This window comes from Besnoitia besnoiti, chromosome VII (genome assembly GCF_002563875.1).
Source record: "Besnoitia besnoiti strain Bb-Ger1 chromosome VII, whole genome shotgun sequence".
Taxonomy (NCBI): Eukaryota; Apicomplexa; class Conoidasida; order Eucoccidiorida; family Sarcocystidae; genus Besnoitia; species Besnoitia besnoiti.
In genome coordinates this window covers 778137-799127 of record NC_042362.1, presented here as the reverse complement: position 1 = coordinate 799127, position 20991 = coordinate 778137, and the positions used below count along the sequence as shown (strand labels likewise).

General features: G+C 59.3%; 3 protein-coding genes across 3 annotated transcripts; 2 read left to right on the top strand and 1 right to left on the bottom strand.

Moving 5' to 3' along the window:
* Nucleotides 1-2942: 2942 nt before the first annotated feature.
* Nucleotides 2943-6104, top strand: BESB_077100 (SCO1/SenC protein; the record flags this gene model as incomplete). The annotated part of the gene is made up of 8 exons (XM_029366071.1): nt 2943-2997; nt 3050-3644; nt 3961-4016; nt 4361-4552; nt 4898-4939; nt 5404-5489; nt 5722-5830; nt 5986-6104. 8 exons carry the CDS (start codon nt 2943-2945, stop codon nt 6102-6104), a joined length of 1254 nt encoding a protein of 417 aa, XP_029217502.1.
* A 953-nt stretch (nt 6105-7057) lies between these two features.
* BESB_077090 (uncharacterized protein) lies at nt 7058-7388 on the top strand (the record flags this gene model as incomplete). Its single annotated transcript, XM_029366070.1, has 2 exons — nt 7058-7149; nt 7211-7388. 2 exons carry the CDS (start codon nt 7058-7060, stop codon nt 7386-7388), a joined length of 270 nt encoding a protein of 89 aa, XP_029217501.1.
* A 2007-nt stretch (nt 7389-9395) lies between these two features.
* On the bottom strand, nt 9396-20215 carry BESB_077080 (myosin J; the record flags this gene model as incomplete). The annotated part of the gene is made up of 8 exons (XM_029366069.1): nt 9396-10391; nt 10829-13602; nt 13862-14063; nt 14500-14913; nt 15411-16510; nt 16980-17568; nt 17998-18239; nt 18562-20215. The coding sequence occupies 8 exons, from the start codon at nt 20213-20215 to the stop codon at nt 9396-9398; spliced, it is 7971 nt and encodes a 2656-aa protein (XP_029217500.1).
* Nucleotides 20216-20991: the final 776 nt, after the last annotated feature.

Sequence of the window (20991 nt, the reverse complement as noted above, 5' to 3'; positions counted from 1 at the left end):
GCGGGCAGGCCACGCGAGCAACCGTCACTGCAGCTACTCGGAACCTACCCGAGATGAACCACGCTTCAAAACGATGGGCTCGAAATTGGGCACAAGGGATGCTCCGAATCGCAAGAAAAAGCACTGCCTCGAAATCGAAATTGGCTCGATTCCCACTGTTTTGGAGTGAATGGCCCGACGGGCTCGTAGGTTCGTGCTCACATACTTTCGGCACCGTTCGGTGTCCACGCCGGCGCCACGCTTCATCATCTTGCCGGTTTTTTCAGCACTGTTGCAGCACACGTGCTACAACATGTGACCTCGGCTCAGCGAACCCCCTGAGGCCCTAAAAAAAACCCTAGAACTGCGAACCATTTAGAGGATTCGTGCCCTACGGCTGGCATGTGACGCTCACGAGCACTAAAACCCTGGGATTGCCGCCTAGTGGCCTCTGATAGAGGGGAACTCTAGATTCGCAAAAGCAGCTATATGACGCTGGAATTCATCTTTGCCATCGACTGACTCAGCGGGTCCCGTGCTCTGCCTGTATGTGACTAATACAAGTATGCAAGCATATCCGTGGCAGAGGGGCGTGTTTCACTACGGGCCGCCTCGTTCACGTAATTTTTGTGGTAGGGTACGACTGAGCCCCCGGACGCCCGTGCCAAATGGAATGGTTTTCTTCAAGCGACTGAGATAAAGTCCGCTCAAATCGTAGACTGAGAGACAGTTTGTTTAACTGGATCTCCACTTATACCCCGAGGTAACTACAAATATGAACGTGCCCCACGTTTTGACTTCTCTCACGAAGCTCGCCACTCGAGTTGTACCACTCAACACCAAGCATCGGAGTAGGCTGTGGTTACAACAAGGTATTTGCTGTGGCCTGATACGGAGGGTGCTCGGATCTGGGATCGTCGCACGTAGCGCGGAACCTGTACTAAGAAGCTCGTTTTTTCCCCCGTCGGTATCGCAACAGCAAGGGTACACACCTCAGCGAGAGTCTGCCTCGCAGTCATAACAGGTGATGGGCTTCCGGTCGCATCGTCCTTCGGTGTGCCACACCTTTGTGAGCGCGTCTATCTTTCCAGACCGCCGGTGCAGGGAGGAGAACGTTGCAGGGGCTTCAATGCAAACTGACTTGTCGGGATTCATTGCATACGCACGAGTACTCTTTACTTGTTCACCGCGCTTCTGTGTTGGTAAAGAGAACTCGCTGCCCCGTCGTCGGCACGCAGAAGCTGCCCGGTGGCCATCCATTGGAGATTTCGTTAAAAAAATAGACTCGGTGTGTGTTGTCTTCACTCCGCCAGTCAAGGTTTCTCCGGGCGACCGGGTTCACTTCCTGTTGTGTTGCAGGTCCAGGTGTGGCCCCCTTATTCCTAGTCACAGATGATCTGCCACATTTACCTGTTTGGTTGTGAGCCTGGAGCACATTTCACAAAGTAAGTGAGTCAACTATTGAGATTCATCGGCGACTACGATTTCGTTTCGTTTTGGCGCATTTTGCCGCCCACACGAGTAGTGGAATGTTTCCATGAGAGCGAGAGTTGCAACAGCACACACTGTAGAGGCTACACAGTCCGTTTTGGGCCTCTCAACTGCTACTCGTGTGGTGTGTACGACTCAATCAGTTTCCGGCTGCCAGTCGGCGTCGCTACCCGCAGTACCAGGTCACGAATTTCCTGTACATAAACACGAAAGGTGTTCGAAAGAGCGTCTCAGACAACCGCCATCGCGTATTAAGTGCTGGGATAGGATATTATACGACTAGAATACGACGAAAATTTACAGGGCACCCCTCAAGTTGTACTCGTTGCTGCTGCAGATTAGGGCCGCCCTATGACGACGTGATACCGTGCGCCATCAGCCATCTCGGGTGAGGGGCAGCGGGACATGCACACATTCCTTCAAGGATCAGAACGATACAGAAGACATATTAATAAGTTCCAACCAGTTGAGGCATCGAACTTCGACACATCGTGGAAAGTGGATCACTTCGGCAGCTGCAGAGCCGCAAGCCTAGCCCTTCAATCCGTGCATCACAGTGCAACGGCTGAAAATTCCACCTGAAGGACAGTAAATCCCTCTCCCAATAAAATGACAAGACTTGAGGGCTCAGTGCGCCAGAATATCAGTCTGAGGTTCGACGGGTAGCCATATTGAGCTATTCGTTTTACTACGGTCCTTCGCCATGATCGGTGCCGGGCTGGGAATGACCGCGTCGGAAGGGGGCGAGCGTTGCATGCAGAGTTGACAGGAGACATTTAAGAAACCGTAACGGAGTGACGGAGAGCCACGTCACGACAGCGAAACTTCTGCTTTAATTGTTTGTTTCACAAGGCTGTGAGATAAACCTGGGGGGTGTGGAAAGCGAGCCGAGTGAGCTCAGTGCGCTGTTCCGCGTCAACAGCTCCGAACCGATTGCTTCGAGTGTCTTGCCTACTCTCGATGGCCCAACCGGCGTGCGCGGTTACGGGAGGAAAGCGGATGTCTTAGTCCCTCGAATTGAACAGCAGCAGTCATCCACCATGATGTTATTTTTGCCGATCTACAAGTGTGTGCTACGAGTTACTTTCACTGCAGGCGCATGCACGCGTGCGGCAAGCCGTTGTATCGTGAGTTTTACCAAGTAGACCGTTCCGAAACGCTCGTCGAGAAGGAACGGCTTTGATTGTTAGTATCTTCGTTCTGCTGTTGAATTCCGCTGTCACTGGCGTTGTGAAAGGGCCCTTTAGAGGTGTCTTTTTCTACAGCACGCTGTGCTGCCTGAGTTAGTTCGCACAAACGGACGTCCTCGACAGTGTGCGCTCCGTAAAGACAACCTTTCTTTCAGTAGAGCTTCTAATGTGAACAGGCAGTATGGCCGCCCAAATGACAGTTCAGCGCGTCAGGTGCTGTGGCTACTACTTCGCAGCCGCCAGCGTGTCAGACACTCGCACTTCCTCGCGATTCTTCGTGTCATGCTCCAGAGGTACTCGTGGACTGGCGAGCCTGGCGAGCCTTTCGCCTCACAGGGTAGGGTGCTGGCAGAGACACACAAGGCTCCCTACGGGTTATTTTTCTTCAGGGATGCTTGACGCATCTCATTTGTCCACGAGCCGTTCTTCGACATCGTTGTCTGCCCTGCAGTCGTTCGAAAGGCAAAACGCTTTCACTGCTTATTCGGTCGCCCCCACAGGAAAAGATGGACGCTTCAGTTTCTACCCGGGCCACGCTGCGGTCACCCCTTTGTGGAAACTGAGCACTGCCTCTCAGTCCTTTGCCTTCACACAGCAGGAAACGTCTCCACTCGTCTCTGCTCCTGTCTTGCCTGGAGAACCCTCTTCCCCCGGCGCGCTTCGGCCTTCCCTCCGCCTCCTGCCACCTTCTTGCACAGCTTCAGCTCTCTCGAACAATGGCGTCCCGTCCGCCTCCTGTACCTACTCTTTGCTTCCTTTCTGCCTGTCGTTTGCTCCCTTGTCTTCTTTTTTCTCTACGATGCGTCCTCCGCCTGGCTCGTCAACGCACGCTTCGGCAACTGCTCCAGCCCGCCTTCCCATGCCGCCACAGGTCGCGCCGGATGCTGAAGACAAGCGGGCGCAGGAAAAAGTTGGCTACTCCATCAAGCGAGGGGGAAACGTCTTCCCGTGGAAATCTGCTCTCCTTGCCTGCTGCGCATGCATGTACGACGACAGGTCTTGTTGGTGTTGCGCAGTCGTCCGCTTTGCTTGCTTAGCTGATGTAGTACGCTCGTGAGGGGGTGGAAGAGCATCGATACGTGCAGCGCTATCGTCGTCGTGTACATGCCAGAGAGGAGGCTGAGTCACTCGCGGCCACAAAATGTTTTTGAGATTGCGGAATATGTGCTGTAACTGAAGCTTCGTTTCCATACGCTGGTGCTGGCCCTGTATGTACTGTCATCCTCCGCTGTTCTGAGCAAACGTGGGATAGCCCCACCTCTGAAGCAGATAATGCTTTGCGGGGTTCTCCTGCCTTCAGAACCATTGCATGTGCGGTCGTCGTTCAAGGCGAGAGAAGACGAAGAGCGCAAGCAGGTGAATGCCGCTACGAAGGGGAGGTTTCGCATATCAACCGCTTATGGGGGGAGGGAGGGGGGGAGAAGCTCAGCGCTTCAGACAGGACTACAAATTCTCGACGCCGAATTTCTGCCTCTTTGGTTGTGTTCTCGCTTCCAGCACCGCTGAGATCAACATGTGTGTGCGCTGGTTAGCACCGGCGCCCGCGGTCCCACAGCTGCTGAAAGCTCACCACTTATTGACTGTGCCTTAGTAGCTGCGTGTAGTGCCTCCTCTGGTAATGCATGTGGCTACATTCTCTAGCTGTCGGGTCTTAGGGGGCTCGGCCTCGTGCGCCGGTGTTGTTCGTCTGGTTCGTGCAGTTCGGACCGAGAGCGACGCCATCGGCAAACCCCTTTTAGGCGGACCCTGGACGCTAGTCGACATGCACGGCCGCGTGCGAGGTAGCGAGGAGTTCGAGGGAGCCTACCAGCTTTTGTATTTCGGATTCACATTTTGCCCGGACATTTGTCCTCAGGAGCTCGAGAAGATGGCACAAGTCATTGAAATCATTGGTACGTGAATGCGCTGCTTCACGTCATTAGCAGTGTTTCGTTGGATGGAGTCTCTCTCGCTAAAGATAACGGTCAATCATCTAGTCTGTTTCGCTTGGAGACTTGAAGTGGGGAGAGCATCGCAGAGCCGCCTATATACAGGGGACGTCTGCATATATAGCCAAGTGAGAATGCGTCCTTCTGCGCCAATGCTTGCTGCCGTATCGGTGTTCTACCCGGAAACTGATATGCCCCACCCACAGGTGCGGTATTGCGCAGTGAGTTTCAGCGAATAAGTAGCCACACGCAGACATTTTACCACGGGGTACAGCAACATCTGTCTGAGATCTTTTTTTTTTCATTCAGACAAAGAGTACGGCGAGGTTGTCCAGCCAATCTTCATATCCGGTGAGTCAAAGAGGTGTTGCGGGTCCGTCGGATCCCAAGCGAGATACGTGCGAACACACGGCATGAACGATACTCTCGCGGTTCCGAGGTGGAAAATAGAGCCCAGCGTGCAGCCGCAGATTCTTCTCTCACATTTGCTGTTGGAGAACGATACACCCACCTTACAGGGAACGCATAGAATCATAGGCACGGATACCTCGGCGATCGGCGCCCGCGCTTGGATTAAGCCTCACTGGCAGTTCGGCCCTTATTGCAGTGGAGATCCTTAGGTGGGCCGTCGGCTATGCTTGTGAGGTTTGGAGGACACGACCCAACTCCCGAACTAGCGTAGCCGTAGTGGCCTAGCCGTTGCGGCCTTCGTGTTGCTTTGGCGGGCGGTGGAAAATATCATGCGTTCGCAATCAACAGACGCGCCGTCTTGCTTGCGTGGAACAGTTCTTCGTGTGGGATGTCTCCTCTTTCAGTTGATCCGAAGCGGGACACGGTCGCTCAAGTCAAGTCATATTGCGAAGAGTTTCATCCTCGCCTCCTTGGATTCACTGGCACATCGGTAAGCATATCGTTGCACACAGCAACTTGTCGCTGATTCATCCCGGGATGTGTGCTGGTATTTTTTCAAGCTTGTACATAGTTACCTATGTTGCTTCGTTAGTTCACTGGGCAGGTGGCGATATCTCGCTGGTGCGAACTCGTCTGATTTGGTAGTTCTGGTAAACGCTCTTGGGCAAAAGAACCACTGGGGGTGTTTAGCAGGAATGACAATCGTCGCATGTTGCGCGCAGGCACAAATCAAGGATGTCACCCGAAAGTTCCGAGTGTACTATAACGAGGGAATCAAGAGCTCGGACGCAGACTACCTCGTGGACCACTCGATCATCCAGTATTTCATGGGTAAGCATAACATTTTTGCTGCCCAGACCCTTGTAGTTTCGCGTATGGACGGGTGCAGTTGACTGGCACATCGCCTCTCTTGTTCGCGTCTCGCGTGACCAATGGTGGAGACCTAACTGTCTTCATTGCTTTGCTGATGTAATATATGCGCTCAGGGAAGAATGGCAAATTCAAGGACTTCTTTGGGAAGAATATGACTGTGAATGAAATCGCAGAGCGTATTGCCAGGCACATCAAACAGGATAAAGCAAGGGTTGAGAAAAAACGTGCTTGACAGAGTATTTGGGATACAAGTGAAGGATAATACCAGTGTTGATTATCCAACTAGGTACATTCGAGAACGCACGCGATGGCTTTGAACGCTTGAAGTCTCGAACAGTGGCGGAACACATTTTTATAGGCCATGTAATCGATTTAGCTTCTCAGCCAGACAACAACTTGCCAACGAAGAGCAGACAATGCTGAATCTTCGCCACACTGTATGCACGGTGGGGGCTACGACAGCTCTTGTGACCGCGAGCACACCACTTCTCTTGGTATATATGACATGAGTCTCGGCGGCGCATGTGAAGCCTCTGCGTACGGTGCGTGCGCCCTGTTCACCAGACAAGCGGCCGCTCTAGCGATAGTAGAGATTGCTCGCAAAACACACAGGGATATTTGTAACGCGAAGGTCGAAGGTGCCCCCACCGCCCCTATTGCGTGAGGACTGCATGGGCAGCCCCTCACGCTTTGACGGGGAGTTCTCTTGGTAGCGGAGCTGAACTAGGCGTTTCCGACATAGTGCATGGGCGCCCTCAGGATCGCGTTACCACCAGTCGCGCCGAGGTTCCCACGTGCGGTGATTACGGTGCTACGTATCATTTCTCTTACAGTTAGCCGCACGCAGACAGTGGAACCCGATATGACGCATAAGATGTGGCGCCCTGCGGCGGTTCCTCGGGGGGCCATTTACACTGGCTGGTGGCTGGTTTAGTTTAACGGAGCCTTGGACCCCAATGACAGGACAAATATGTGAGTCTACTGATACAATGCGGAAACACTGCTAAGAAGAATCGCTCGTGGAATGGCCGCATTCGGTGTACAGACATCAACCATTCATGTGGCGAGCGTGCTGGACGCCGATGCACGATACTCGTGGGGGGCTGCCGTGTTTCTAGTGCGCATCGAGGGGAAACTGCACAGTCTCAGTCGTCCATTGAATACTAAACAGCACTTCGGTCAACCATGATGGGCTATCGGGTAAATCTGCAGATTTGTGTGTGTCTCCTTGTGATACACGTTTTCGGGAGTACAGCACGCGGCTCCGAAGACGCAAGGTAGGTCCGCAGCTAGCTCATGAATCATTTCCTAGAAAGGCTATTTGCACTATAAACCCAGGGACAATAAAGTGCTTACAGCTGACAGAGTTAGTGAACAAAGTATGGAAAAACCTGTTGACGACTTCACTGACATCCGGCGTCTCCGCTCTGTGGCCCATCTGGGGGCCAGCACCAACGGTACATCCGCATCCTTATTTGAAACAGCCCAGATGGAGACTGAAAGTCTCATTGACTAGGCATCCCGGATGTGTATCTCAATTATATGGATATTGAACCATTGAGGCAACTCTTGGATGGAGTCGTGGCTCCTCCGGTAAAAGTTTCTCCCGGTCAAGTAGGGCATGTCGCGAAATTGACAGAAGACGTGCGTTCCAGTATCTGTGTTTTCCAGCGCTTCGAGAACGCCTTACGGCTTCTGACATGGGAGAACATGTCAGTGGTGACAATCCTGTGGTTTTCCTTCATCGGCGTGCTGGTATCTCTAGGCCTTGTGGCGCAGTTCACTTTGGTGGGAATAAAAATCTGCTTCGCAAAGTGCTCGAAGAAGACTGCGCTTCCCGTACTCTCGCGGGGAGGCGCGTCCACGACCTCGGTGACAGGAAAGAAGGCATGACACTTAAGTATGGCAGTTTTCCCTTGTTTCGGGAGGGTGCTCCTCGCCTTTCTATTGCTGCTGTCTGCCTCCCGTTCTTGCTTGGTTTGCCTTTGTATGCTCTACATTAATTATGCTTTGCTACCCCAGCCCTGACAATATACAGAAGCATACTATGTATGTACGTATCCTGCCGGAAAAACGTGAGTGCGTCGTGCTGGTGCAGCGATCAGTACGCCGTGCTGTCTCACACAGCCACCGCACGCGGGACTGAAAGAGTATTGCTGGTGTACGTGAGCCAGACGACACAAACGAAGCACACGAGGTCGGATGCCCCAGCATTCGACTATGCGCTAGTGATTCCCGCAGGCCACGGCAGCCCCTTTTTCAGCACGAGTAGCTACATCGCACCCAGCCAGAAGACTTGAGCTCTGTGACACTGTATGGCTTGCAGTATTTACCAGAACGAATGGACTTCTTTGCCTCGTGCAAACTTGCTAGTAGCTGGTTCGGACCCTGACATCTACCGAGGAGGCTGCTCGTCACTGGGTAATGCCTAACAAACCTCGCTAATGACAACCTTCGTTTCGTGTGGGCAGCGACAAAACATCTCGCCTGGTAGTGAATCGAGAGCGAAGGCTCGTTTGTGTTAGTAGACTGCGATATACTCAGTAGCATGGCATCATGCCTGTTCACAAAAGTGCTGGCAGCCCACGAACTTTCAGACCATTTAGGCCCGTCCATACAGGGATATGGCATGCGCTTCCTTCAGGGGTACGCACACTCTGCGCGAACACAAGAAAAAGATATTAGGTACTTCACTCTCCCTGACAACTATAAGTCTTCTCTTCTACTTCCCTATGCGTTTTACAATCGGACGTGTACAGTACAGTCATGCCCGTCCAGGTCACACCCCGTGACCTGGACGAAAGCAACGCGGTTCCACAGAATGGAATTCAACTTTTCTATCCCTGTTGTGACTGCTGTCCTCGAAGGCAGCCTGAAATGCAAGCGCCTACACTTCCAGTTCTGTCCACGATGCAGGCCGTTTCTTCCGCACATCGAATAGGGACAGCTGCGCTTGTGACGCGTCAGTAATTCTCTGCGAACACAAGCACCCCATAAAAGACGCGAAGGAGGATGGTCAGAACAAAGGTCACACGGATTCACAGAATCGGGTGGTAATGCAGCTGGGGCAAACATCGCCACGCCTCTGTCACTTAGGTGCGTGCAAACACGACTGTAGCGGAGTGGAGTTTCCGCTGCCACGGTGCTCTAATAACAGTCGGACCGAACTCTCCCTAAATGTAAGCTACCGAGCGCAGCTGGTCCTTACAATCAGAGCAAGGGTGTTCTGTACTCCTGAAAGAGGCGTGAAGGCAAGGAGTCGACGTGGACATCCTCTGCAGACAGAAAACAACACAGAAAAAGGATTTCCTTTTCCAGATCCCGTCCATTCTGGTCTTGGCACGATAAACCCCCACATCGGCCGCCAAGTCAGCGCAGTTTCGCAATCAAGCCAGCTGAATCTCCTCCTATGAGCAGAGGATCGAACTGCTACCAGCTTAAGCTAGTTAGCGGTCTGAAAGTAGACTGTCGCGGTTTTCCACACGTGTGGTCACGGTTGTCCGCGGCATCACCGGTTCTAACCCTAGGAAACCAAAAGCAAAGAGCGCTGGCTCTCGAACACATACTCCTCCGTTGCCACTCCAGCGTCGTCATCGACTTCGTCTTCGCTTCCCGCCAGACTTGACTCGTCGCCCTCCTCCCGCGACGTTGCGTCGCCTTCGTCTTCTGTGGAGCTCATGCGGTCGCACGGGTCGAGTCTCGCGCGTCCGCGCTCTTTGCCGGCCGGCATCTGCCCGTAGGGAGTTGGCTTTTCGCGTCCATCGCCGTCACACCACCTGTTCGATCGTGTCTTTCTGTCGGCAGAAGCATCTCGTCGCTCCGGTGAGCTTCTTTCGTAATTGCTTTTCTCCTGCTTGGCTCCGGGAAGGTGTACCAGAGGCGCACTCTTCAGGATTGCCGCTGCGCGCAAGCGAACTGCCGCGACATCTTCGCACCACCGCGTACTAACAGGCACTTTCTTCGCCCCTCGTGCGGCAACGGAGGAGGCACCCCCGCTGCGTTCGAGCGGCTCTGCTTTCCTCGCATCTTCGGCAGACTTCTGCTGCTTCGCCAGTTGAGGATGGGGAGCAGTCACCCTCAAGACGGTGCCCTCCGCGCCGAGTTGCTTCCAGCGTCGCTCCCTCTCCTCTTCCGGCAAGTCACATTCATCTGCCAGTTCCTCCGCTGCATTGACTTCGTCTCCAAGGCTGTAGCTCAAGCGCAGGAAACGCTCGAGCGTTGAGGCCCGGCGCGCGTTCTGAGTTGCCTTGCGCTCCAGGAGCTGAAGCGCTTGCCTCTGCTCCAGCCAGCGCAGGAGGAGGAGCTCGCCTTTCGCGGTGGAAAGCAAAACGAGGTGCTGAATATCTTCTTGAAGAGACGACAGGAAACGGCTCCCGGTGGAGGAGATCGCTGACGCAAAGTAGAAGAGAGGGTGAGACGGCCCGATATCTTGTAGAGACGAAAGGGGGGACGCAGAGTACATACACCCCGTGAACCACGTGCCCGCGATGGAGACAGGTGGAGCGACGTTGGCGACGGCCTGAATCGAAAAAGAACAGAGAGGGACAAAGAATCCAAACGCACACACTTGAAATTGCGAAGAAAAGGCGAAAGAACACGGAAATTTTGCGGACAATGCAGCCTGTGAGGCACGAAGAGGAAACACGCGATTGTCTGACAGCAGTAAGTGGAACGGGGACATCTTGCCCGGTGAGAGTGAAAGGAATCACAAATCCAAGCCAGCTTCCACTAGACGAAAGACCGCCGAAGGCCAGGCGCCCGTCTCCCTAGGAATCGCGTGGAGTTGCGTAATTGACAGAGACTCGGTAAATGCAGCATACCGGGTCACCGATGTACTTGAGGAAGCAAAAGCTATACGAAGCATGCATTGTGACGCTGCTCCCGTTTCACAGCTTCGTCGAAAACTCCACGCACGAACCACAGAGCTGCTCCCAAACGACAGGCCTCTCTCCTCACCTGGATTTCTCTGGCGTTCCAGACAACGTCCATCTGAGCCTTTAGTCCTTCTCGCTCCACGAAGGCCTCCCTGCCTTCCCGACTTCCGGGGCCTCTCTCCTGCGCCACACGCCGTCTCCTTCGCTCGTCGTCGGCGTCTTCGCCCGCGTCTCGCTGCGCAGCCTCGCAGATCAATTCGTGCGGCAGCCTCACTCGAGCGAGGGCGAGTACCCCCGGGCCAGCGACGACCCATTTGTTTCCGCCCTCGATGGGCTCGAGGATGGTTGTGCTGATGACTCGCGACCGCGGGCAGGAGACGGAGGTCGCGGGCGAGCCTCGGGACTGCCGGGTTTTCCCGGCGTCGCCTCTCGAGGCGTCTGCCTCGGGTCTCTGGGCTCCCGCCGCCTCGTCTTGGAGGGTCTTCGAGCCCCCCTCCCCCTCGGCTGCGGCGGGCGGCCTGTACAGAAGGTCTGGCAGCGCGTCCCTGTGCTCCCTAGCGAGCGCGACGACATCCGGCTCGCACGGAATAATCTCCACCCAGGCCTCAGGGAGGCTCGAGAGGAGATTCACCAGCACGAGCGCGAGGACGCCCCCCACGTGGCTCTCGGACTTGTCGCCGACGACTGAGACGTGGCACAGAACGAGGACGTACAGCGTGGAGCTCGGCGACGCGAAGCGAATGCGGAGTGTCCGCACAGAGACCTCCGTGTTGGCCTCCTTCGACCGGCTGACCTTGGCCTTGCCGCGCTGGAGCTGCTTCTCGAGCTTCTCCTGCTCCCTTTCTGCGAGCCGAAGGAGCCCGACGGGCACCCAGCGCCCAGGCATGACTGCATTCGGCTGGCAGACGCCGCCTGGGAGAAGCAGCGGCGACGAGGGTGACGCGCACGAGAAGAACAGGCGCGGCGCGCCTCCCGAGGCCTTCTCGTCCCTCCCGCAGCCGTCCGCGTCTGCGAAGATCGAAGGGGGGGGAGGCGCGGGCTGCCGGAATCGCGCGAGGTAAGGGTTCAGCTGGCGCATGCGACAGACTGGACTGCCAACGGCGAGGCCCTCACCCGGAGACGCCACGCCTGTCCCGCCTCGCGGGCCGCGGCCTCCTCCGCCCTGACCCGCGCAGCAGTATGAAGAGGAAGGCACCAGAGAAGGCAGACTCGTTGACGGCTGACATCTCGCCGCGTCAGGAGCTGAGGAGGACGTCGAGTATGCGCCGGAGGACGACGAGCGGTACGAAGAAGAAACACTCCACGTCTCGGAGTCCGCGGGCGACGCGCGCCGGCACAAGGAGGGCGGCGAGCCTGCAGAGAGGGGCGCCGGCAAGCCGATGCCGCGGCCTTCGCCTCGCTCCAGGCACTCGCGCGGCGCCCGCCGCGCCTCCTCCCTGCCTGCGACACGCGTAACCGCCGAGGACGACGCGAGCAGCGGATTTCGCGGGGCGGCGAAACCCGGCAGCGGCCTCGGCTCGGCGTCCTCCAGCGACCGCGGCGAGGCTCCACGCGCCAGCCCAAAGGCCGGCGAGGGCGGCATCCGCGCGAGGCTGCGCGAAGCCGGGGGCGAGTGCGGCGAAGCTGTGGGGCCCATGAGAAGCATGAGCGCCGAGTTGCGCGGCCCGAGAAAGCCGAGTGAGTCTCGAGCTCCGTCTCTGCGGTCGCTGTCGAAGACGCCATAAACCGGAGACGAGGGAGAGAGCGGCCGCCGCGGGCCGCCGCCGACGCGGTTGTCGAGTGCAGCCGCGTCCAGCCCGCCCGGGGGCAAGCTCTCTCGCGGGCGGCGCAGACTCGGCGACGCGAGCGGCAAAAGGAAGATGCGGGCGCGCGAGTCCGCCACCACGAACAGCTCGGGATACCGGCTGTGCTGACCAAGGCACGCGAGGACGGGCTGCGCCGCGCCCGCTGGCCCGACGGCGAGCCGGGAGCACCGAGCGCTGAGGACCTCGACCTCCTGCTCGCCTCCGAGCACGGAGACGTCGACCGCGAAGAGCCCTACGCCGCTGAAGAGCAGCATGCGCTCGCAGTCCGCCGCGGCGGCGCGACTGTCGCCGTCGCGCCCGCCTCTCCGCCCGCAGCGCGTCTTCCGCCCCGCGCTCATGTTGAACAGCTCTGCCTTCCAGGCGTACTTCCACGTCTCCCCCGCGAGCCGAGTCGTGAGGGCAGCTTCCTGACCACGGCGGCGCTCTTCTTCCTCCGCCTGCGCCTTCTCGGTCTCCCGCGCAGCCTCGTCTGGGTCCTCCGCGTCGGCGCGGAGGCTGCCGCGCTGTCTCGCGAGGACGGCGTGCGCCAAGTCGCTCTTGTGCCTCGCGTTCAGCTGATTGGCGAGCTCCTTCCGCGCCGCGAGCGACGCGACGGCGGCCTCCGCCTGCGCCCAGCGCCGGCAAGCGCTGCGCCAGCGATCGAAGCCGACGCGGAGCGCCATCCGCTGGAGCCCTCCGACGCCCTGTCGGACACGGGCGCGCTTCTGGACTTTCTGCCGCAGCGTGTTGAGGATTACGCGCTTCAGAAGAATCACGCGGACCGCCAGCTGCGCAGCCTCCTCCTTCAGGCGCCGCAGAAGCTGCGCGCGCCGAAGCAACCAAGCGAGCACCTTCTTGACGCGACCCGCGACGACGATTCCGACACGCCACCGGCGCCGCGTGACGTCCGAGAGGAGACGAAGCAGCGGCGGTGCAGAGTCGAAAAACGCTGTGGGCTGCCGCAGCAGCGACGAGGCCGCAGGATACGACTGCACCTTGAAACACACCAGCGACGTCCCACAGCAGTGTGACCCTGCCGGACACGACGGCAGCTGGGAGAGCGCGCAGGCGACTGCGAAACAAAGAGGAAGAAGCACGCGCAAGAAGCGAATACATGGAGAGCCACACGCCATTTTATATCTACACGTTGTAGAAGCCACGGGGGTATTATTCCACATACACTCTCTCTTCAGAAAAACGAGGCGCCGGAGGGAATCCCCCGCGGGAAACAGTCACGCGCGTAAGCGAGACCAAAGAAAAACCGGATGCGGCTTCCGCAGCTCAGAAGGCGTAGTCGACCTGTCTGTTTCATCCCTAAATCGTCGACTTACTGAGACGTCCATCGGGAATAGTTTGCACGAGGAGCGCCTCCAGGCGCCGCCGAGTGTCGGCGTCCGTTGTCTGGCGCTTCACATTCTCGACGCAGAGCGCGAGTTGCTCCTTGAAGGCGGCGGCCGTCGCGCGGAGCGGCAGACGGTGGGGGAAACCCTGGTGCAAAATCTGGACCAGCGCGACGGATCCGGACTGCTGAAGCTGCGGAAAAAAAAATAAAGCCCCTCCAAGAAGAGATGAGACGCCGGCGGGAGCAAGACAGACCCGACGCACTCGCACGCGCTCGAGCGGGACGCGGAAGAAATCCAGAGGACAAGTAGACGTACGCACTCATGCGTTAAGGTGGTTATAAAAACCGAAATTTTACTCGAAAGCAGACCTTCCCACATGCCCAGAAACCTATTCCCGCAAGCGCACCTGTGCCCCTCTCTCAAAGACAGATTCGCATATATGTATATATGCATATATATATATATATATATATATGCATTTGTGTATGTTTGGAGTACATATCAAGCCTGTGATGTTCCCTGCATGCACGGGCGTGGCATCCAAGAACGGCGGGGCGGCGCATGTCGATCGCTGTAGAGTTTGAGATGAGCGGCGCTCGGCGTGTCTTTCGATTCCCGTCGCGTACCTGCCGGAGGAGAAGCAGCCGGTTAAACGTGAGTGGGAGCATCTCCCCGTTGGGGACGAAGCAGCGAATGAAGTGCAGATGCATCGAGCTGCTTCCCAGCTGCGTCATGAGCTGCCGCAAATCGTTGATAAAAGTCCGGCTGAGCGACGAGAAGTGCCCTTTGCTGCCCCCCGCCAGAGCCTGCGGCAGCAGGAGGCCGTCGCGCGGCTGAAATGACGGCGAGCCCGCGCATGTGAACACCGAGCTGGCCGCAGACCGAGAGCCATGCGTCGGCGAGAGGAAGCCCGGCGAGGGCGAAGCATCAGCTCCCGCCAGGGGCAGCGACGAGGCCTTCGAACCCCCGTCCACAAGCGCCAGGCGGCGCAGCGTCTTCATCGGCGAGAACGAGATCAGAGATTCAATCGAAGCCTCCGCCTGCGCCGGGCACACAGCAGATACGCACCACGCGCAGCAACCGTAAACCAAATAATCCAGGTGACGCATAAACTGACAGCAGGAAACAATCGAGCGAGACGGCTCCGCGGCTCCGGCATTCCACGCTGCCCCGCTTCGCAGGGGGCCAAGCGGCGAAGAGACGCGGAGGGAAACCGGGGAACCGCAGGCGCACTTTTCAGCAGGTCGCCAGGTCAGCTTCAGATGGAAGCCACGCCCACTGAGGGCGAAGGGCGGAGACGATTCGCATGCCTTGGCCGCAGGAGCCTCGCGCGAAGGCCAGCATAAACCCTAAACCCTAGGTCGGATCGCGGCTGCCCGACGGTCGCCAGCGGCTTCGCAACGGTCGCCACGAGGAGGGACACGACATCGACAAGGCGATAAAGGGCGGGAATCACACGGGAGACGCGAAGCATGCGCCTCGTTTGCGGCGGGCAGGACGCCGTCCTTCGCATGTCTGTCCCTGAGGGACTTCTTACCTTGTCGTTGTTGCGATCGAGCCACCCCTCGACGTCGTACTGCACAAGCCCCGCAAAGTGGCGGACGACGAAGATGCCTTCCTCAACTTTGTTGGCTGCTGCCGCGCCGTCGGAGAGGTTCGGGAGGACCTTCCCGGCTCCCACAAGACCCTCCTCAGCCTCTTCGAACTCCCGCTTGTTGCGTCGCCACGCCGCAGCTCCTGCGCCGGAGTGATCGCGGCCTCTCTCGCCCGCCGTCGCCGCGGCGAAGGCCGCCGCCGCGCCCGCCCCGCCCTTCAGTCTGAACAGAATCGGCGCGGCAGTACACCATGCGCCGCCGAGGCCTCTCTCTGCGGCGGCCCCCCGCGGCGCGCTGCTCGCGCGGAGGCCGCCGCCTTCGCAGTCGCCGGCGCCGAGCGCAGCGGGGCGGTGCGCGAGGAGGAGTTGCTGCTGCTGGCGGCAAAAGAGGAAGAAGTCCCGCCAGAAGTGCGCGTCTGTGCGCTGCTGGCCTTGCGCCTTGAGGCGACTGTTGTCGTCGAGGCGCCTGAACAGGCCCTCGTGAAGGAACGCGAGCAGCAGAGACCGATCGGGGAGCAGCGAGGCCGCGAAGCGCTGCACCTGAGCCTCGGTGCCGTCCCGCGCGAGCGAGCCGCCTGGCAGCGAAAAAGGCGCGCCGAGCTCGGCTGCCGGGGAAGGCACGGCGAAACACGAAGCGAGCCGCGCGTTACCCGCCGCGGAGCTCTCGTGCGGCGACCACGGGCAGGGCGAGGCGCCTGAAGCGCCGCTGCCGCTGGGGTGCGCCAGCCGCGCTGGCGAACGGGGCGACAAGCCCCTCTGCGAGCAGGAGGCGGATGCCGCGGAGACCCCGCGGGGCGTCACTGGGGCCACTGGGAGGGGGGCGAGGAGCCCGGCGGGGGAAGGCGGACCGGCGCCCGCGGCTGCGTCGCCGCCGAGCGGCAAGTCCGAGTAGCAAACGATGCCTTCGCGCGCGTACAGCCGCAGCTCCTCGTAGAGGACCTTCTGAATGAACAACTCCTGCTGGCGCTCGTTCGCGTAGTTGATGCAGAGCTGATCGAACCCGTTAGAGCCGTCCACGCACTCGAAGCCGTAGATGTCCAAAACTGAAAAAGCGAAGAAGCGACACACCTCAGTGCCCCTGACTGCGCGCCTGCAAAATCGTGCGTGAACCCGTCGGAGCTCGCGGGGGTGCAGCGATGCCGGCACACGTTGAGAGATGACGCGAGCAAAGGACGGGAAGAGGATGCCAGCGGGGGGGGGGGGGCGGGAGAGAAGGAGAAGAGAAGGACACGCGAGGCAAGAAAGGGGGGGGGCAGGACGAAAGAAAAACGGAATGACAGAGCGAGAGCGCAGCACTACACGCGGCCGAATCGCGGAACTAGGAAGCGGGACGAAGTCGCTGCTGCACGCGTCAGGCTGTCTCAGCCATCAACCCCACACCCGCGGAGGCTCCTCGCATGCCACACAGTGCTCACAAGCGCAGAAGTGAAGATATACATAAATATATGAATATGTGTATGCATGCCAACCCAGAGACGAATCTTCGCGGCGAGGGCGTGCCCACTAACTTACTTCCAATGAAGGCCTCGGGGTCCTCGCAGGCGTCTTCGTCTTCGGTCTCCTCGTCAGACTCTGCGGCGTCTTCGGTCGCGGCCGCGCTCGCGCCCTTCCCCTCCTCGCCGGTGCATTTGCGCACGTTGCGGTTGAGCTCTTGGAGGATGTAGGCGACGAGTTTTTTGTAGATGAACTTTACCAGTGCGTCTCTGGCGGCGACCGCTTGCTTCTCCCTTCGCTCCTTCCGCACGACGTCGTGTCGCGTGCGCAGGACTTCCCAGCGGAGGACTTCTTCAATCGCGTCCGCTTCGATCTTCAGCAGCTCAGCCGCAGCTGTCAGCGCGCACCTCGCGCGACTCGTCTCTTCGGCTCGACTTGAGGCCTCTTGGTCTCCCCCGGACTCGCCCTCCGCCACGGTGGGCGCCGGTGTGCCTTCGTCGGGGGCGAGGAGAAGTGAGTGTGTGTCGCCAGCCTTCACCGGAGGCCCCTCGACGTAATTCACGTTCGATAGATGCAGCAGCCCTGCCACGATGTCGAGAATTTCGCTGATCTGCCGCTTGGAGAAGCCCGTGGTGCGCAGCGCATGCATCAACGCAACGAAGTTCGCCTGGAGGCACGCCAGACACACGTTTTGCAAACGCACGCTGTGGCAAGTCCTCGCGCACGCCACCGAAAAGACAAAAAATTCCAAGATTTGCCGCAGGAGGGTCGCGGACTGGCGCCGCGGAGCTGCCGTGGTTCGGAGGGCCGAGAGACGCGACCTCGTGCTGTTTCCTGTTTGTCTACCTCTTGCCAGTCCCTGTCTCTCCCCCCGCTCGTCAGGCGCCCCCCTACAGCTGAGCTACCGCTCAATCCTTCACCGACCCGCCTCTCCTCTCGCCTCTGTGGAACAGCCTGAAAACCGCGACTTCTTAGTTCCCTCCCCGCGCACGCTATCTGTCTGCGTCGCGCCTCCGCGAGGAGTCCCCGCCCTCTCAGAATCGGCGAGTCTCGAGCTCCGCACAGCCCGCCCGACTGCATGCGTTCAGCTGCTCACCGCGTCGCGCTCGACTTCCTCAGGAGAGGGCCTCAGCGCGTCGGCGTCGCGCGCGCGCCTCCCCTGCGCCGCAAGCGGCGTCTCTCCGTGCCCGCTACGCGTCGCTTTGCAACTCGAGGCTCGAAGCGAGCGCCTACGCAGGCCTCTGTCGTCGGCGACATGAGACTCCGTCGGGCGCAGGAGCCCGTAACCGCGGTAGTCGCGCGTCAGGCGCCGTTTAACCAAGTCCTCGTCGCTGCATCCTGCACACAGTGATGGAAAGAGAGACACCGCAGGGCCGCAAGGTGTGCGCCGCGAAACGCGAAGGACATCGCTGCAGAGCTAACGCAGCAGGTTAGACATATTTTGAGACAAGGCGACATCTCGCCTTTGGTTTGAGGGGGAAGAAGGCAGTTCTACAAGCAGTCGAAGGCTCTAAGCCTCGCTGGCGGCGCAACACATCCTGAGGCTTGGAGCTGAGAATGCGACGCCCTTCCCCTCCCCTCGGCGCCGAGTGCCCTTTCTCCTGCGCAGTTGATGCTATCTGCTGCAGTCGCGAGTCTCTCGCGTGGGAGCAAGTCGCACCTCTCAGGACTTGGTAGAAGACGTGGTAGTTTCGTTCCCACAGGGCGTGTGCGGAGACTCGCGCGCTCTCGAGGAGATATGTTTTGATGCTGGCGCCACGAAGAAGGCCGACGCTATCAAAGTGGAGAAAGGTCAGTCGGCCGACTCGACTGCTGTTCACGTTTCGCCGGGTGGTGGCGTTGCAGAAGGCCTCCAGAACGGGGTTGCAGCTCAGGATTTTCTGCTGGAGCGTGCTGACCTGCCCCTGCGTCTGGCTTTTCCCGCCCTCTCCGAGCATAGCCGCGACGGCGCGCTCGCGCTCCTGCCGCGACTGCGAGAAGGCGGCGGAGGACAGCAGCCAGGAGGAAGTCGCTTCCGCGTCCGCGCCAGGGCCTTTACTCTGCGCGTGGACGCCGACCTGCGTCAGGTACAGCATGATAATCTTGCTCGTCTCTGTCTTCCCGGCTCCGCTCTCGCCGCTGACGATGATCGTTTGGTTCTTTCCCTCGCCTCGCAGGCGCCGGTGGGCGTCTTCGGCAACCGCGAAGGGGTGTGGCGGAGGAAAGGGCGAGCCGTGGAACGGCCGGGCGGCGTTGCTGGAGCCCGCCTCGCGCGGCGGCTCCTTCACCAGCCCCAGCAGGGCGGCCGTTGACGCCGGAAGCGACGCGGCAGCCGCGGAGGCGCTGTTGCTCTTCCAGTGTCGGTACACGTCGATCACCTCTTGGCTGTAGAGATCCGGGAGCGCCGTATACGGGTTCAGCGCGAGCAGGACGTGTGCGGCGTTGGTGTAAATCTGTCTCCGCAGAAAGCGGTGCTCCAGAAGCTCCAGAATTGACGGCGACGAGAGACTGTCGAGCGCGGACGCGTCCTCGGGCGGCTGCGAAGGCGGCAGCGGCGAAGGGTGGTAAGGCCAGCAGTCAGAAAGCGGCACGGTGACGACAGGCCCCATGCCGGCGGGAGGCAGCGTGGACAGCCGCGAGTCGAAGCCTGACTCGGGCGCAGCGTGGGGGCTTGGCGGCGGCGACGCAGAAGCAGAATCTGGAGAGACTTCTACAGAGTACGGGGCCTCGCCACCCTCCGAGTCCTGGTCGGGCGACGCCTCACACGCCAGCGAGGCGCTTCCGGCCTCCTCGCCACTGTTCCCCGCCCGTGGCGACAGGGGCGAGGGGCTTCCCTGGCGGCTGCGCAGCCCAGCAATGACCGCGGCCGCGAGCTCGCGCGTGCTGGGGGGTGCACCCAGGCGCTCCCCCCTCAGCGGCTGCAGACGCGGCGACGCAGACGCGCGCGACTCTGAGGCGTCTGAAGCCGGGCTCGAGGACGCGAGAGCTGAGGCGGCGGGGATGCCGAGGAGCTCGCGGGCGGCCGCTGCGTGCTGGGCGGCCGCAGGGTGGAGCTGCGCAGTCAGCGTGTCTTGGGCGATGTTGAGGGAGACGAAGACCGCGGTGGAGTACCCCTCCGACGCCGAGGGCACCCAGACGAGGTCTCCCGGCGAAAACATGGCGGCGTGGCGGATGAGCGAGGGCGCAGGATCACTCGCACACGGACTGCTGTCTGCCTCAGGAACAGCGAAGGCGCTCTCACAGCGACTTTCCGGCGACGACGGCGCGCCTCCGACCGGCCGCGGGCGCCCCCGAAGGGGCGAGCGCCCGGCGAGCGCTTGCAGAGAAGGCGACATGTCCGCAGTGAGCCGCTCAGAAGGAATCTGGTGGAAGGAGGGCGCGGCGGCGCACAGGACGCCCACTGGGTCGCAGGGAGCTGGTCGACAGGCCCTCTCGCAGGCAGATCGGCAAAAGCGCCCCCAGATCGCAGTCCCCGATGATCGCTACCTGGGAATGCCACGAGCCAGATGCTCAGATACGGAGAAGAGCCGAAGAAGAGAAAGGGTGAGCTGCAGATGCCTCTTGAGCAGTCAGCCGACGAAAAACGGTGAGGTGGCGGACGAACGCAGTGGACAGTGTACAAATCGGCAGCGACTAGCGGAGTAGCACAAGGCACACGAACTGGAAAAAAATGTCAGCGGCAAGCGATGTGGCGAGCGATCGCCCGAAAAATACATTACACAGTTGATTGGTCACGCCACTGGAATTGGGAATCGGTCACGTGGCAAAGCCACCGAGGATGGAGCGGCTGGTTTCAGTTGCCATGGCTCGGGCTTGGCTCATGACAGTGCAGACAACAGATTCAGAAGAAAAGATTGAGGCTCCACACGCGCCCCCCGAAGCCGAAGCAAAAACTCAGCGGCAAAGATGGCAGTCAAGCAGGCGAAAAGGAACTTGATTCAGTCAGACACGGCGATGAAAACAAATACCGGCAGTCGAGCGGGCATCCAATGCAGGCGCTCTGCGCGAGGCGGGGTAAGAAACTGGAGTAAAACTACAAGTAAGTGTATTCCTAAAGCTGACGTGAGTCTGCTTCCGCCACGCTCAAGGCCAGTCTTGCATGAATCTCTGT